The sequence below is a fragment of the Prosopis cineraria genome, unplaced genomic scaffold (assembly GCF_029017545.1).
Source record: "Prosopis cineraria cultivar Desert tree isolate PC_DT_omini unplaced genomic scaffold, ASM2901754v1 PC7, whole genome shotgun sequence".
Classification (NCBI taxonomy): domain Eukaryota; kingdom Viridiplantae; phylum Streptophyta; class Magnoliopsida; order Fabales; family Fabaceae; genus Prosopis; species Prosopis cineraria.
In genome coordinates this window covers 27996136-28011633 of record NW_026555338.1, presented here as the reverse complement: position 1 = coordinate 28011633, position 15498 = coordinate 27996136, and the positions used below count along the sequence as shown (strand labels likewise).

General features: G+C 31.8%; 1 protein-coding gene across 3 annotated transcripts; it reads left to right on the top strand.

Annotated features, from left to right (window-relative positions):
* The first annotated feature begins 998 nt into the window (after window positions 1-998).
* On the top strand, window positions 999-7878 carry LOC129316240 (CSC1-like protein At3g54510). 3 transcript variants are annotated; one of them, XM_054960558.1, is made up of 10 exons: window positions 999-1379; window positions 1898-2038; window positions 2599-2662; window positions 2822-3034; window positions 3750-3944; window positions 4073-4371; window positions 5132-5411; window positions 5806-6084; window positions 6903-7136; window positions 7440-7878. In XM_054960558.1, the coding sequence occupies exons 1-10, from the start codon at window positions 1096-1098 to the stop codon at window positions 7590-7592; spliced, it is 2142 nt and encodes a 713-aa protein (XP_054816533.1). In that variant the 5' UTR covers window positions 999-1095; the 3' UTR covers window positions 7593-7878. The 3 variants fall into 3 exon arrangements, with proteins under 3 accessions (XP_054816533.1, XP_054816534.1, XP_054816536.1); XM_054960561.1 differs by having other exon boundaries at window positions 1185-1379; window positions 1930-2038; XM_054960559.1 differs by lacking the exon at window positions 1898-2038.
* Window positions 7879-15498: the final 7620 nt, after the last annotated feature.

The following is a 15498-nucleotide window of genomic DNA, read 5'->3' as shown; positions in this document are numbered from 1 at the left end:
AGCCGCATTGAATTAAAATTAAGGATATACATAAGTTGAGATGAGTTAGATTAAACTAAAGTTAGTATTTTTAGAATGCGATGAACTTATTCAAATTAAATTTAAAATATCCAAACATGTTAAAAAAAAACTCATAAATAAGTTTGGCCTTAACATCTCAAAGTTTTGTGCTTATTTGGATTAACTAAAATATTAGAATTGTTTATACTATTTTATTTTACTAACTAGCACATAATTCAACTTATAAGGAATTATGCTAGTTTAATGATGGGTAATTGTATAAAAAAATATTATTTTATTTTTTTTTAGCCAATTTCAATTTTGATTCTATCTTTTTAGTCAATTTTTATTTTTATATTATTTTAATTTTATTTTATTAATAATAAAATATATTTAAGTATTTAAGCTAAACACATTTGAGCTTGAGCTTGACTTAAAAATAAAGAAAAAATTTTAAGCTTTCAAGCTCAATTTAAAAATTTTTTAGATTTATTCAGATTAACTTAAATTTTTAACTCTAAATCATAATTTAGTGTCAGCTGTGAATAACTAATGCAGGATTGGATTTACTGTGACTGTCTAAGCAATTTACTATTTTTTGTGATCAAGTTGTATGAACTTGATTCAATACCCTAAAATAAAAAAATATTATCTTTTGTCTCAAGTAAATGTCTAGAATATAAATTACTTTTTAGATCATTAAATGTATTTTTCTTTGAAATGAGAAAGATTTAAAATTCACAAAGTGCTGGGACGGTCAACCAATATTTAAAGATATATATATTTTGCCAAAATAAATTACTGAGGAGGGGGGTCGATAAAGATAGAAACGGGCAAAGTAACGGTTTGTTAACTCCGTTTTTGGGCAGTGTGGAAGAATGAGGAGTGAAATTAGGAAGGAAACAGAGTTCATGCAAATGGAGCCAAGGCAGTTACGTCTTCTTCTCTCATCACTCTCCGCCACGTACTACTCTCTCAGATGTGTCACCCTCCACACACCCCTCTCAGCTTCTCCTTCTCCAGTTCTCTTCTCTGCTCTCTCTCTCTCTCTCTCTCTCTCTCTCTCTCTCTGCAATTGACGTTTGTTGGTCAAAGATGAACCCTCACAGCCTTCTGGCTTCAGCCGCCATTAACATTGGCTTGGCCTTCATCATTCTCACTCTCTTCTCCATCCTCAAGAAACAGCCTTCCAACGCCACCATCTACTACGCCCGCCGCCTTGCCCACCGCCACAGCATCCCCGTCCCTCCGGCCTTTTTCCTCGCCCGTTTCATTCCTTCAGTCTCTTGGATTCCTCGCGCTTATCGCGTCACGGAAGATGAAATCATTCAAACGAGTGGCCTCGATGCTCTTGTCGTCATTAGACTCTTCAAGTTTGGGTCAGTTTATACAATAATTAATAATTACTGACTTTCAACCGTTTCTTTTTCTTTCTTTCTTTCCTTCTCTGGCGATCATACCTTGGAATTTAAGTTCTTAACGATTTTTTTCCGGCAGGATATCATTTTTCTTTTTTCTTTTCCTTCGTTGTGTAATGAATTTGAATATCTCCTAAAAATTGAATATATGCAATCAAACATTGTAATTATAACAAGCAAAATAAGCAGTCTGTTGAAAATATCAGTAAAGAATGCTGTGCTAAGTTAGTGAAGAGAAAGAAATGTACGTGTCGTTCTATGAACTAATTGGTTTCTTAGTTCCAAAAAATCTACCAGTAATGTTCTTCTTGGAACTTTTGTCAGCGATCACTTTATAATAAGTATGTATAGCAGTGGAGCATTCTATGATCCAGTCGCTACTAGCTTGCAATTTTTGTTTAAGTTGTCAAAGTTCTTAAATCTTAACCATTATTCTTATTATACATTATATATATTTTTAATATTAATGTTCCTTGCAGCATCAAATTTTTTGCGGTGTGTACTCTTGTAGGATTGGTGGTACTACTCCCGGTTAACTACGGTGGTGGGGATGTTTCAGAAAGAAATCATTATTCAATGGATTCGTTTACAATATCCAATATTAGTATAGGATCTGACAGGTGTGAATGTCTTGGCATCGGACAGGAGTAACTGATAATATCTTCTGTACTTCCAATTAGATTCTCTGATGCACCAAAAAAGTAAATTTACTGTTTTGCCTTGGCCAACCCCCCCCCCAAAAAAAAAAAAATTGTTTGTTGTTTGAAATTTCAAGAGGTCATTTTTAAAAAGATGGTTATAACAATTGTGAATTTATATATTAAAGTACCCACACACATATGAGCTAAAAGAGCAGTATATATTAGCAAGGAAAAGAATATACCATATGCCATTACTGCATATCTCTCTTGCCTCCTGAGATTTTTCCTCCTCCTGTTGTCTTTCTTCTCGTGTTCCCTCCCTCAAGCTTCAACTTGAAATTTACTTCATAAAATTATTTATGAATCTTCACTTAACAATTTAATTTTTTAAGTTGAAGTGATCATGACAATCATAACAGGAGATTATTATGGATCGTCTTCTGATCTTGTTCTGGAAATATATTCCTAGATGATAATCTGGTCACGACTTTTGATGCACAATGCACTTAAACAAATCTGGCTTTATGCTTTTCTTACAGGCTCTGGGTGCATTTTGCTTGTTTGTGTTTCATTTCTTTCTACGGACTGCATCTACTGTATAAGGTATGTTTTGAAGTTTCGTTTCCAGATTTCATGTCTTTCCTCCACTTCTGAAAGCATTCTTAGCTATGTTTTCTAGCAAATTGCTCATAGACGTACATAGACATGTCATTTGTACAAATTGTAACATAAAGGTGCCCTTATTTATCCTTTCTTTTACAGGAATACGATGAAATTTTGACCAGAAGGATTCAACAGGTTCACAACATAAAGAATAGACCTGATCAGTTTACCATTCTAGTTCGTGAAATCCCCTTGTGTGTCGAACATAAGGCACGTGGATGTTTTGTTGATCACTTCTTCTCCAAACACCATCCTTATACATACCACTCAAATCAAATGTTATATGCTGCAGAAGATCTTCAGGTGTTGCTGGTAAGAGATGTCCTATGGCTAAGTTTTAGCTTTCCATTTTGTTTGTTAAGAATCTGTTGTTATCTTTCTATGCGCTAACTTTTGATTTGGTTAAAGGATTCAATTTGGCTACCTGTTAAGCCTTATATGCTAAATCTAGTTTTTATGGTTCACGACTCTTAAATACTTCTCAGGAAGTCTATTATCATTTTTTGGGTTTGTACAAAAGTAAGAAAGCTGTGGGAAAGAGATTTTTTTTTTTAAAAATAAGCTTAATGTTCATTTATTTAATGTTCTTTCCTCTCAATCCAAAATAAATAAACAACCATGTAGAGAGTGAGCAACTGCAACAATTACAAATAAATTTGCATTTCATTTTATACGGCTTAAATTTTAAGTTATTCTTAAGTCAGAATAGTGGAACAACGTTTTTCCATAAAATCTTTGGATTTTGAGTTTTGTAAATTATCAATTAGTTTAAGTATTCTGCATATGGACATGTAACACTAATGAAATTATAAGTCCTGCATAATTTTAAAATAATTTAAAGTCCTCTTAATTTATTCCTGCATATATTCTTTCTATATTCCTGCATAACTATAAGTCCTCTTGTGTCTTTAAAATAGCTGCTTTCCTAATGAAATTATAATTTGTCAGAAGTGAAGCCTATTCTTAGTCTACTCATCGTCTGTCTTGTTTGTTGTGGGTCCTCTCAGTTTTTTTTTATTAAATGTAGAACCAGGCAAAATCTCTTGCAAGAAGAGTAGAGGATTTGAGAGAAAATTCCAAGGGCAAGAGGAATAAGAACAAACTTTCACTTGTTGAAGCATTGCAACACGATTCTTCTAAGGAAGAATTACTTGAGGAAAAGCTTCAAGCAATTTGTCACAAGATTCACCAGTTACAGAGTGCAGATGTGCTCACGCAAAAGGTAGTGGGTCAGAGTGATGCTCACAATTATGTTTTGTTTTGAATGAGAAGTTTGTAATTCATTTTTTTTCAAAGGAAAAAATTTGTTAATAGACTTGGTGTTATAGGGTAAATTGTTTCATGTGCTAGGAGTTGCCAGTTGCTTTTGTCACATTCAAGACTCGCTCAGGTGCTGCAGTAGCAGCTCAGGTGCTGCAGCACTCGCATCCACTTCTTTGGATTACTGAAATGGCTCCAGAACCAAGGGATGTTTCATGGAGGAATATGAAAATATCATATAGAGTGGTGCCACTTTACAGACTTGGTGTTCTTATTGCAGCATCACTGCTTACAATTTTCTTTGCCATCCCTGTTACTGCTGTGCAAGGCTTAGCCAAATATGAGAAACTCAAAAAATGGTTTCCTCCGGTCATGGCTGTGCAGTTAATGTAATATTCCTTCCCTTGTGTATGATCTTTTGGCATTCTGTAACATCTGGTCTTCTTTTCTTCCATTGTCCAATAGCGCAAGAAGTTTGGGAACATGATTGAGAATGATGATTGCCTATATATAGTATATAATTTCTCAGGTTTTGGAGACCTTCAATTAGGTTTCTTTTGAATCATCAACCAAACATATAGAAAAGATAATTCCCAACTTATAAAAGCCATTACTATGATTCTCTCAAAGAAATCCCTTACTCTTCATTTTATTTTTTTCTCATCAACTTTTGTGTAGTTTTACTCTTTCTACAGGCTCTCATACAAAGTAAACCCACATAGACAAAAGTATTACATATTATTAAGGGACTATTACCAAATGAATCCAAATTACTTCTGAGTTTGGATGCATTTGGTTTAACTTCTTGCTAGATCAGATTGAATGGCTCTATAATTCTTTCTAATTATGCATCTTTTGTTTATTAACTTATGCTCACCTCAAGCTTAAACACTAGGCCTGATGCCATGTGAGCCGAAACTTCATAATAATGGTTGTTTTCATTACATAAAGGATTTTTAATATAACTTATTTTAATAAATATTAAAAATGAAACAGGATATCAGAAGAATTTTTAATTTGGGCTGCATCTATTTACCTGTCACCTATATTTTTTTTTTCTCCTTAATGTATTAATCATTGGCTTCAGCTCAAAGAAAACATTTATTTACTCATCCTGTTCTGACACATAACACATTTGTTATTCCTTAGACCAGGATTAAGCTCGGTAGTGACAGGGTATCTTCCTAGTGCTGTACTCAAAGGATTTATATATGTTGTGCCCTTTGCAATGTTTGCAATGGCTAAAGCAGCTGGGTGTATTGCAAAAAGTAAGGAGGAGATCAAAGCTTGCAATATGGTTTTCTACTTTCTGGTTGGGAATGTGTTCTTCTTGAGTGTCTTATCAGGATCTCTTCTAGATGTGCTTGGACTATTCATCAGTCATCCTAAAAATATTCCTAGCCACCTTGCCAGGGCTGTCTCTGCTCAAGTAAGTTGGTTTTGTTTCTACTGTTCTAGACGCATTTTGCCTTCCCCATGTCATATATTTATCTTTTTCCTGCACAAAATTTTTAACATCTTGGAAGCTACAAATGTTTCACGTAATGAGGCACAGTTTGGATTGTTGCTTCATATGTACTTGAAGGTTGTGTTTCAATGGTGAACCTCAGAAATTCCGGGGAAATTCACCTTCTTGGATGATTAATCAATATAATGGAATTTTCTCTTATGGAACTTTGCCAATTAATATCTTTAATTATCTTCAGAGCAATATAAGTGGACGTATTTCAAACACTCAAAAATGATCCTCAGCTACGAAAATACCTTATCCAACTTCTATAGTTGCTTATATTTGATAACCATTTTTCACTATCTTGTTGCAGGCAGATTTCTTCGTGACATATATATTGACAGATGGTCTGTCAGGGTTTTCTTTTGAGGTTCTCCAACCTGGCTTACTACTTTGGGATATTATGAAGTCTTGTTTTAATGGGTGTCGACGAGAGAAAAGTCCATATCTTTACTCTCTGCCATACTTCAGAATTATCCCTTTGGTTTGTCTTTCAATACTAATTGGTATAGTGTATGCAGTCGTAGCACCATTGTTGCTTCCATTTCTTATTGGCTACTTCTGCCTAGGCTATGTTGTCTATATCAACCAGGTAAGTTTCTCAGCAACAAGTGCATTCATTGAACTTCTACCAAAAACTGTCCATACACATGCCCATAAAAAGACATTTGGGATTTGATATTGTCTGATTCCAAGCAAGTGAAAAGAAATGATGTTAAAAATTTAAATTGTTGAGCAGATGATCATAATAGTGTTATAATATCTCTATACATGTGTCTTACCACATAAGCTTTTTGGACTTGAAATGGGGGCATATAACAAGCCTAGCATTGATAATTTTGAAGCTTGAAACTTCAGAAAGAGTCATAGTTTTCTTCCTATCTTTTATTTGAAAGTTATTTTTTTCAATGCACTTGTCTCCAGTTGTTAAAAAAAAAAACAATTAGATAAATGAAATCTTATTATGGTCTCAAGCTAAGGATTACCCAGCACCTACCCAGATGCCTTCCCCTTCCTGTTCTTCATCATCATTTGGAGATTTTTGTTTCTTACAAGTCAGATAAAAATCATGAAAGTACAAGATGCTAAATTGCTGTAGAAGCATTTGTTGACACCAGAAATCTAAAGTAGTTTTTCTTGGAGGAAGATTCCAAGTTTCCAACATTCTTCAGTTACCTCCTACAGTAATCCTATTGACATTGAAGAGTTAAAAGGCTGAAACTTCATTAAGATGACAGTAATATTATTAACCATTTTTAATTACTGGACTCTTTATTCCAAATGCTCGTTATCCTCATATTGACTGTCACATAGTTTCCATCTCCTTTTATGCCTATTGAGTTAGCGTTCATTTCATTAGTTCTAAACTTTTAGTTATTGTTATGTTCAAGGGATGTAAATGTTTTGCAGATTCAAGATGTGTATGAAACAACCTACGAGACATGCGGACAGTATTGGCCGTACATTCATCACTATATTCTTCTTGCAATCACTCTAATGCAGATTACCATGATTGGCCTATTTGGATTGAAGCTGAAACCAGCTGCTTCCATAGCAACGGTTCCACTACTACTGTTCACTTTGATGTTTAACGAGTACTGCAAGATGCGTTTCCTTCCTTCCTTTAACCATTATTCTCTTAAGGTACACAATTGACACCACCTTATAAATGTTGAAGACGGCTAGAATTAGCTTATTGTGGGGAAAGCTGAGATTTACATCCAATATTGATATTGATTTTCAATTTGCCCCTTCATTGAGTTAATTATACTGAGGCGTCTCCAAATTCACCAGATTCCAAAACGATGCTTCATGAGTCATGTGATCTCGTGTAGTAATGTTTTAGAATGCAAAACCTCTGGAGGCACCAAAATATAATTAAGTTGTTTGTCATTATCTTTGTAATTCGGTGTGTCTGAATGGACCTATATTTATTTGTTTGAACAGGATGCAACCGAAAATGATGAACTTGATGAGAAGTGTGGTCTTTTGGAGGTTCACAGCGAGAATGCTATGAATGCCTATTGTCCACCAGGTTTACGACCTGTGAACTTCATGTCATTAGAGTCTAGCTCCACCCCATTAGTTTCTTCAGCATGATCTTTTATTTTATGAGCACCTTATAATCTGAACCCCCTGCGCCATTGATGTCTCATTCATTCTGAAAATTCAGAAAGGACGCAATTTGACAGCAAAGGTACCGCAAATGGACACTTCGATAAAATTCAATGTGCTATTTCTGAAGTTTTGGTCCCCCGAGCCAGAGAAAATCCTGCTTACATCTGTGTCCAAAACTATATGCTTAGCTAATATTAATCAAAACGATACAATAATGTATACATGGGGAATGATTAAATAAATAGACTCGGAAAAGGGCATTAAATCAGGTGGTGGACAGACATCAACGTTTAAAAGATCATTTTTTATATTCTTTATCTTGCCGATTACAGAATTAAAATTAAATGTGCGACATATTTATTATGATGAATACATTCTTACAAAATATAGGTGGACCTGACAATTTCAGTGGGATTCAAGATTTGACAAGCTTACATGTCTATTCAGAATCGACTTAATCTACTTATGTTTTATAAAATGATCTACCTCATGAGAATCTCTATACATTGGTGAAGTGCCAAAAACTAGCCATTTCTTGTAAGAAATGCTTACTATTGTTTTGTTGGAGAATTTTTTCTTATCTCCCATGAAATACCAAAGACATTAAAGAATAATTTACATTGAAGGAAACTGAGTGACCTTTTTAGGCTAATGAAATAGAGCCAGAGGAGCTCATGCTGGATGAAGTACATGCTTGTGTAATGGCCCGACCACTGCACGGATTGGTTCGCTCACTTTGCCCACGGTATTGGAAGTCAGATTCCAAATTATGGGTGAGCTTGCTTAAGCTTGTTATGCATTTACGTTACATTGTGACTCACTATTGACTTCTATTTTCTCTTTTCTAGCTTAGGCCTCCCCTTTTTATTAAAACAAAAATAATGACTCAAAAGAATTGGGAAAAGTTGAATATACACAAAAATTTGATTATTTTCTCTTTTTGGTATGAATTTTAGGGAAAATGACAATTGAGGGCCCAAAGGCCATTAATTACAATTAAGGATCCTAGCTTATTGAAATCCCAATAATAAACTATAGTCCTTACTTGAAATTAAAAAAATGCGAATAGTTTAAAATGCTTCTCAAAAGTACTTTAATAAATTTTCAAGTTACTATTACATATTCACAAGTGTTCTTAAAAATTTCAAAAGTAAATTTTAATTTCATGCTAGAAAACAATCAATTCTCAACTATTATCCATTGGTTTTTCAATTAAGATTAACAATATTCTTATTTCATAATATTAATTTTAGTAGTATTACTTATTTATTTTTTAAATAGTTCACCTATATATTAACAAGCATAAAAATTTACTAGTGATTAGGTTTAAATTCAGAAGTAACTTTAGTAAATTTTTAAGTAACTACTTTTTGTTCACAAACACCCTTGGAAAGTTTCAAAGGTCAATTTTAGTTTTATATTGGAAAACAATCAATTCTCAACTATTGTTTTAGAGTTTCTCAATTGACATTAAATTCAGAAGTAACTTTAGTAAATTTTTAAGTAACTACTTTTTATTCACAAACACCCTTGGAAAGTTTTAAAAGTCAATTTTAGTTTTATATTGAAAAACAATCAATTCCCAACTATTGTTTTAGAGTTTCTCAATTGACATTAATAATATTCTTATCCTATGATAATAATTTCAGCTATGTCATTTTTTTTATTTTTCAAGTAGAGGGTAATTTTGTATATTCATCTATGTTTTTAATTCCAAATAAAGACCACAGTTCATTATTGATATTTCAATAATTTAGGGTCCCTAATTGTAATTAATGGCTTTAAGAGGTTTTCCCTAAATTTTATTATTTTCTTCATGTATTAAATCACGATAAAGGCTAATATGTATTGCAATACATCGAAACTTATCTCTGAGCCTGTTTGGATAATCTACATTTGGCGTTTAGAAAATGTCAAAAATACTTTTTAAAAACCAAATGTTGTTCGGATAAAATAAAAAAAAGGAATGAAACTATAAAAGTACTTTCTCAAATTGCATCTCAAATATAGCTGAAAGTCTTTGTAAAATACTAAAATCACACGAGTGTTAGTTTTGCATTTGGAAAAGTTGGATGAGCATCTAATGGGACAAGTAAAATTCCCAAATTCATATATTACCCTCGTTCTTTAGCGGCTCAGCCTTTACTTTTTTATCTATTTATTTTTTCTTTATAAGTAAAGTAATGGGTTCAGTCTTTATTGAAGGGCTTATTTTAATTTTATTTAAAATGAAAAATTATATATAAGTACCTTAATCAATGAATAACAGGTCCACGACAATCATATTAAAAAAGTTAAATTTATATATTTTTTAATATTTCAAAATTATTTATACATTTTTATTACATATATTATTCAACATATAAAATTTTATATTATTTATATATTTTTATTTTATATATATATATATATTATTAACCATATCAAATCTTATACTATTTATATTTTTTTAATAAATCAACTTTTACACAACAAAAATTATATATAATAAATTCTTTATCTCTTTTTTAATACTTATACACTCAAAATTACTTTTTGTTATATATTATTTAAATAACTTTCAGTTTAGAAAATTGAATTGTTAAAATAAAAATCAAAATACAAATTTTTTTGATTGCCAAATTTTGTTTTATTAACCGACTCTTATCAAATGGATTTTGAGCGGGGGGAAAAAAACTTTTGTTATCGAAAGTGGTCGAAGGCGAGGCATAGAGCCGTTTGCTTTGATTAATAATAGTTAATAGATTCCGAAATGACATGAACCAAATTCTCTTTCATATGCTAGCAAATGCAAGGCCTTTTTTTTTTTTTTTTTGATAAAAAGCAAATGCAAGGCTTTAATTTCACTACTTTTACAAATAGTTGAACTAGTTCAATGACGAGACTTGCTTCTTGTTCTCCCCCCCCCCCGGGGGGAACATATCAATTAATCAAAGCAAAAGCAAATTACAAACAATAATAATAATAACCAGAAACCATATAAAGACACACAAACAAAAAAAACCAGCGGACAACATTTAGACGATGACAAGAAAAACACACAACATAGCAGAACTATATACAGATCGACGAGGGAACTAAAAGAGATCACCATCCAATTATATCAACTAGGCCTGCCATACCCACCATCCCAGCTTCAAACTCAAAGGTGTTATCGTTTATATATTCACATAATAGGTATTAGTTTCAGCCCGCCATTTAATACAAGCTGTGCGCTTCCTCGCATTATATCTTCTGTCTCTCGGTTTCTCATCTTTGATGTCAATCTCAGTACCTCCATGACCTTTCCCACGAATTCTCTCCTTCAACTTGTTCAGATCTTCTGTTCTTTTGGCTTTATTGTTAAATTTGCAACCATGGCCTGTATGACCGATATGGCCACACTTGGTGCAATGACGATAAACTCCCTTGTAACTACACTGGATCCAACCATAGTCTTTGTGATCATCGTCGTCAAACACACGCTTTATTTTCTGAATCAACGGAAGATTTAGATCAACCTTAACCCTAACTCTCAAGGACGATTCTGCAGAATTATTCTGATAAGTCACCTCTCCATCATCCTCACGAAACACTGGATCGCCCACTATGTTCCCCAAGTATTCTGCCATCTCTGGATCGTTACGCCCTCTGGGTACGTTGTTGAACTGCACCCACATTGCAGATACACGTGTATTTTCATCAGTAAGGCTTGAATCAGCTGGATTCCATGGCTGAATAGCCATGAAGGTGTTCTTGACCACCCATGGAGCTTTTTCAAATATGAAGCGAAGGTCTTTCTCCGAGTCAAAGTGAATGACGAATGTATTTCTGGCACCGGCAACTCCATAGACGGAGAAATTTCCATGAAGCTGCCACGCAGATCTGAGGTGGGACTCCAGTTCTTCAGCCTGAAAGGCATTTTGATCGACGATTTGAGCAACGAGACACTTGTCGGGCTGTTCTCGCACGGGGCATGGCAAGGAGGAAGAGTTTGTAGTCATGATGAAATAGGTTGCTCCAAGCAGTGTGTGTGTGTGTGTGTAGAAAAGTATATAATATATATGAAGGAGACTTGGAGGACATACAGTTGAAAGGAAGAAGAGCAAGTGGAGGCAAAGAATGAGCTCAGAGGAAAAAGAATATATAGAAGAGGCTATTGGAGAAAGAGTATTGGTTAAGCTTGCCCTAAATTCAGGTGAAATTGAGGTGACGTGTTTCTCTGAGTCCTCACATGAACTTGAGGAAGAGTATCTGTGTAACTTACCCTAAATTCAGGTGACGTGTCGTGTTTCTCTCTGGTTCCTTAATGGCTATTCCTCGGCCTGACTTGGGTTAATCAGTCAGCTGGAGAATGCATGGATGGTTTCGATTCTGAGTGGAGCTTTGGAAATTCCCCGTTAACTTGAAAGCTTGATGAAGAAGATAATAATCTCTCGACGCTGGAAATGGGACGAACATCATCATGCTATGTTGATTGTGTCTTTTATCATCCAAAAAAATAAGCCTCTGAATACACACACATCACAAAATATTATGGATTCTCAATTTGGCTTCTCACACGAAACCGTTCCATTTTCTTTCCACATCTTCTCCTTTTAATCATTCAAATTTAACATTTCGAATTTAATTATTTATTCATTTATTTTATACTTCAACATTTTAATGATTTTATGATATTTTAAATCTGAAAAGTTCTAATTGAAGTAATATTATATAAAGGATATTATTATTACTTCAGCTTCTGGGGAAAATTTTTTAAAAAGAAAAAAATAAGGTTCAGAGGCTCTGTAAAAAGATTAAGACAAAGTGTGCCTTACATTTAGCTTAAGATTCGAATGACAAAAGGAATTGAAGTTTGCAATTTTTTTTTGAAGGAGAAGTTTACAAAAAGTTAGTTAATTATGAATCAAATTCCAAAAGGAATTGAAATTTACCAAGAGTTAACTAGTTAATTTGATAATTTGTATTTTAAAAACAGGATTTCCATATGTATTTTCCATTTTTACAGATTGATCTTGGAAAGTAGAAAATAGGGCAAAAGTTCATTTTCCAAAGCCCCTTTTGTAAGGCAATATAATTGTAGAATCCAGATGCACACGAATTTTTCCGATAATATTTGTTTGCATGTAGGTGATTAATTTCATAATTTGTTACACGTTCCGTGCATACCATAATTAGTCTTCAGTAAATGATGAGTTTACCAGTATACTCTTCTAATAAAATCACGAATCTCACTTGTAAATTAGCAGTCATAAAATTAAAAATTAGAATATATATATATATATACATGAGTATCAAATTATCTATGATAAATCATTATATCTCTAACAAGTTAATTTTTTTCTTTTTTAATAAATAAACAAATTTCATTTGGAAATTAAAATGTAGGGCAAATAAAGTCCAATCAAATCTTTTAGTCAATCTTGCAAATATTAAAATTTCATTTGCAATTAATTATATCTTTAACATTTAAATTATTGAATATTTTAGTATTAATATTTTAATAACATATTACTTACATTGCTAGTCATGGTGATCCTATAATCATGTGGTAGCTAGTCAAAGTGGTTCATTAAAATTGTATTTTGGTCTTTTGCATGGATAATAAATAATATTTGTCCTTTGATGTTATTTATAATTTAATAGACTTAAATGGTATTATTTTTTATTTATACTTATCTATAAGTTGGAAAAATTATGTATTAGTGCATAATTACAGCTATTTATTTTTTAGTTATACTTGTTTATTTTTTATTTATACTTATCCCGTAGAGAAAACTTATTTACAAATAAGTTTTGTGAAATTTAGAAATCACAGCTAGATTCTTGAAACTTAAGTGTAATTTAAAATTAGGGTACAAAGACAATGATACTCTTATTACTTATAATGTATGATTAGTTTAACTATCAGATATGTGAAGTTACTATTGTAAAAAGTTAAAATGATAGTTGTAAATTACTGATAAAGTAGTTATAAACAATTATTGTCACAAACTTTGTTAGAATCATATGATTAATTTAATTATTAAATATGTAAAGTTATAATTACAAAATATTAAAATGATAGTTGTAAATTACTGATGAGGCAGTTGTATACAATTAGTATTAAATTTGTAATGCATAGTTAATTTGACTATTGGATATGTGAAACTACAATTGTAAAAAGTTGAAATGATAATTGTAAAGTATTAATGAAATATTATAAATTACTTAATTAATATTATATATTTTTAACAGTGGCCTTGTATCTTTGCACTTCAATTTTAAGTTACACTCAGGATCCTTAATTATGATTTTTGATTTTTGTAGGGCTTATTGTAAATAAGTTTATTCCATGAAACCTACACATAATTTTCCCTTATAATTTTCTAGATCCTTTTTATATAATTTTTGAAGGCTTCTTTTTTTTGTAATTTTTTGTAAACTAATAACATTGAAGTTTTTTTTTAAAATAACAAAATAGCTAATACACTGTTTTCAAATGTATTAGTGCCACGAGGGAGATATTTTCGATTGGCGATGGACAACGCCTGCTCCTTATATATACAAGAAAAAAATGTTGAACCAAAAAAAAAACTTACACCACAAATAAATTCTATTTAAGATATCAAGTGCTCATCGTTAAACAATTAAGAAGCAAAACAGTCATTTAACCTTTTTTCTAGGATTTTGGATCCTTTTGTTTGTTTAATTGTCTTATCTCTACAAATAAAAAACAAAAAAAATGATTCTTTTTTATAAGAAGGAACATAAGAAACAAAACCAAAACCAACAAGGAAAAATACAAAACGGGAAAGCAAACTACGGAGGCCTTAACAGCTCCCAAAAAAAATGATAAAAGATGTGAGATTTCACTATTTCTATAACGTCCAAGTAAAATAACTGAACATGCCCAGTTAAACTAAATTCTAATCAATCAGGCTTCATACACTAATGTGTGAGATTTTACATTTTCTGTTCACTCTTAAAAGTATTATCTATCTGTTTCTCTGCTCTTTTTAAGATTAAAAAATGCTAACTTGTTTGTTTATTTGAAAAAGTTTCTTTTTTCACAAATTAATTTGTAATGAACATGTGAAAGTTTATGTACACGAGGACGAATGGTGGGAATGAATAGTGGGAGAGAAATATATAAAAAAAAATGAAGATATGTAACTCCTTTTTTATATTCATAATTTCATTTCATATCTCTTCCATATTTCAATAAATATATCATATGCACTCAATTTTATCATTGTAAAAGGCGTAAATTTTCATGGTTTAGTTGAAGTAATGGCGATATTTTTATTTCCAAAAATACATAAATTGAGCTAACCCAACAAAAAAGATATCTTTTATACCGTAGTTATTTTATACATACAATTACTAGTTTACATAGATTTTTTTATATATATCAAGGATTAAAGATACTTTTGAAATGTTATAATATTTTTTAGCTAATTTGTAATTACATTAATCAAAACTTGAAAAGTATATTCTCATGAGAGGGACGAGACCAGAGAGTGTATACATACCCCACAAACCCTCTTCCTTTGGACACCCAAAACGATGCATATAGCAAAATGTTTTAAAACGAGCATGCACAACTTCACTTGATTGATCCAGTGAAATAATTTTGATTGAGTAATATTATATTATTATAATTATCATTACTCAATTTTTTTTATGTAGAATCACCTCAATATTTCCGTAACTATTTAACAATAAAATAAACTAACATATAAATTTTGTCCTTGGAAATTTTGATCTATTTATTCATTGAGTTATATTAAATAATGATGATGTTATTAAGTGATAATTTATTGATGGTCCTTGTATTTGAGATTTCAGGTTTTTAATGCAAAAGCAAATCCAAGGTCTGATTATTAGGATTAATTTACACTTGGTAGGGATGTTTTCAATGTTT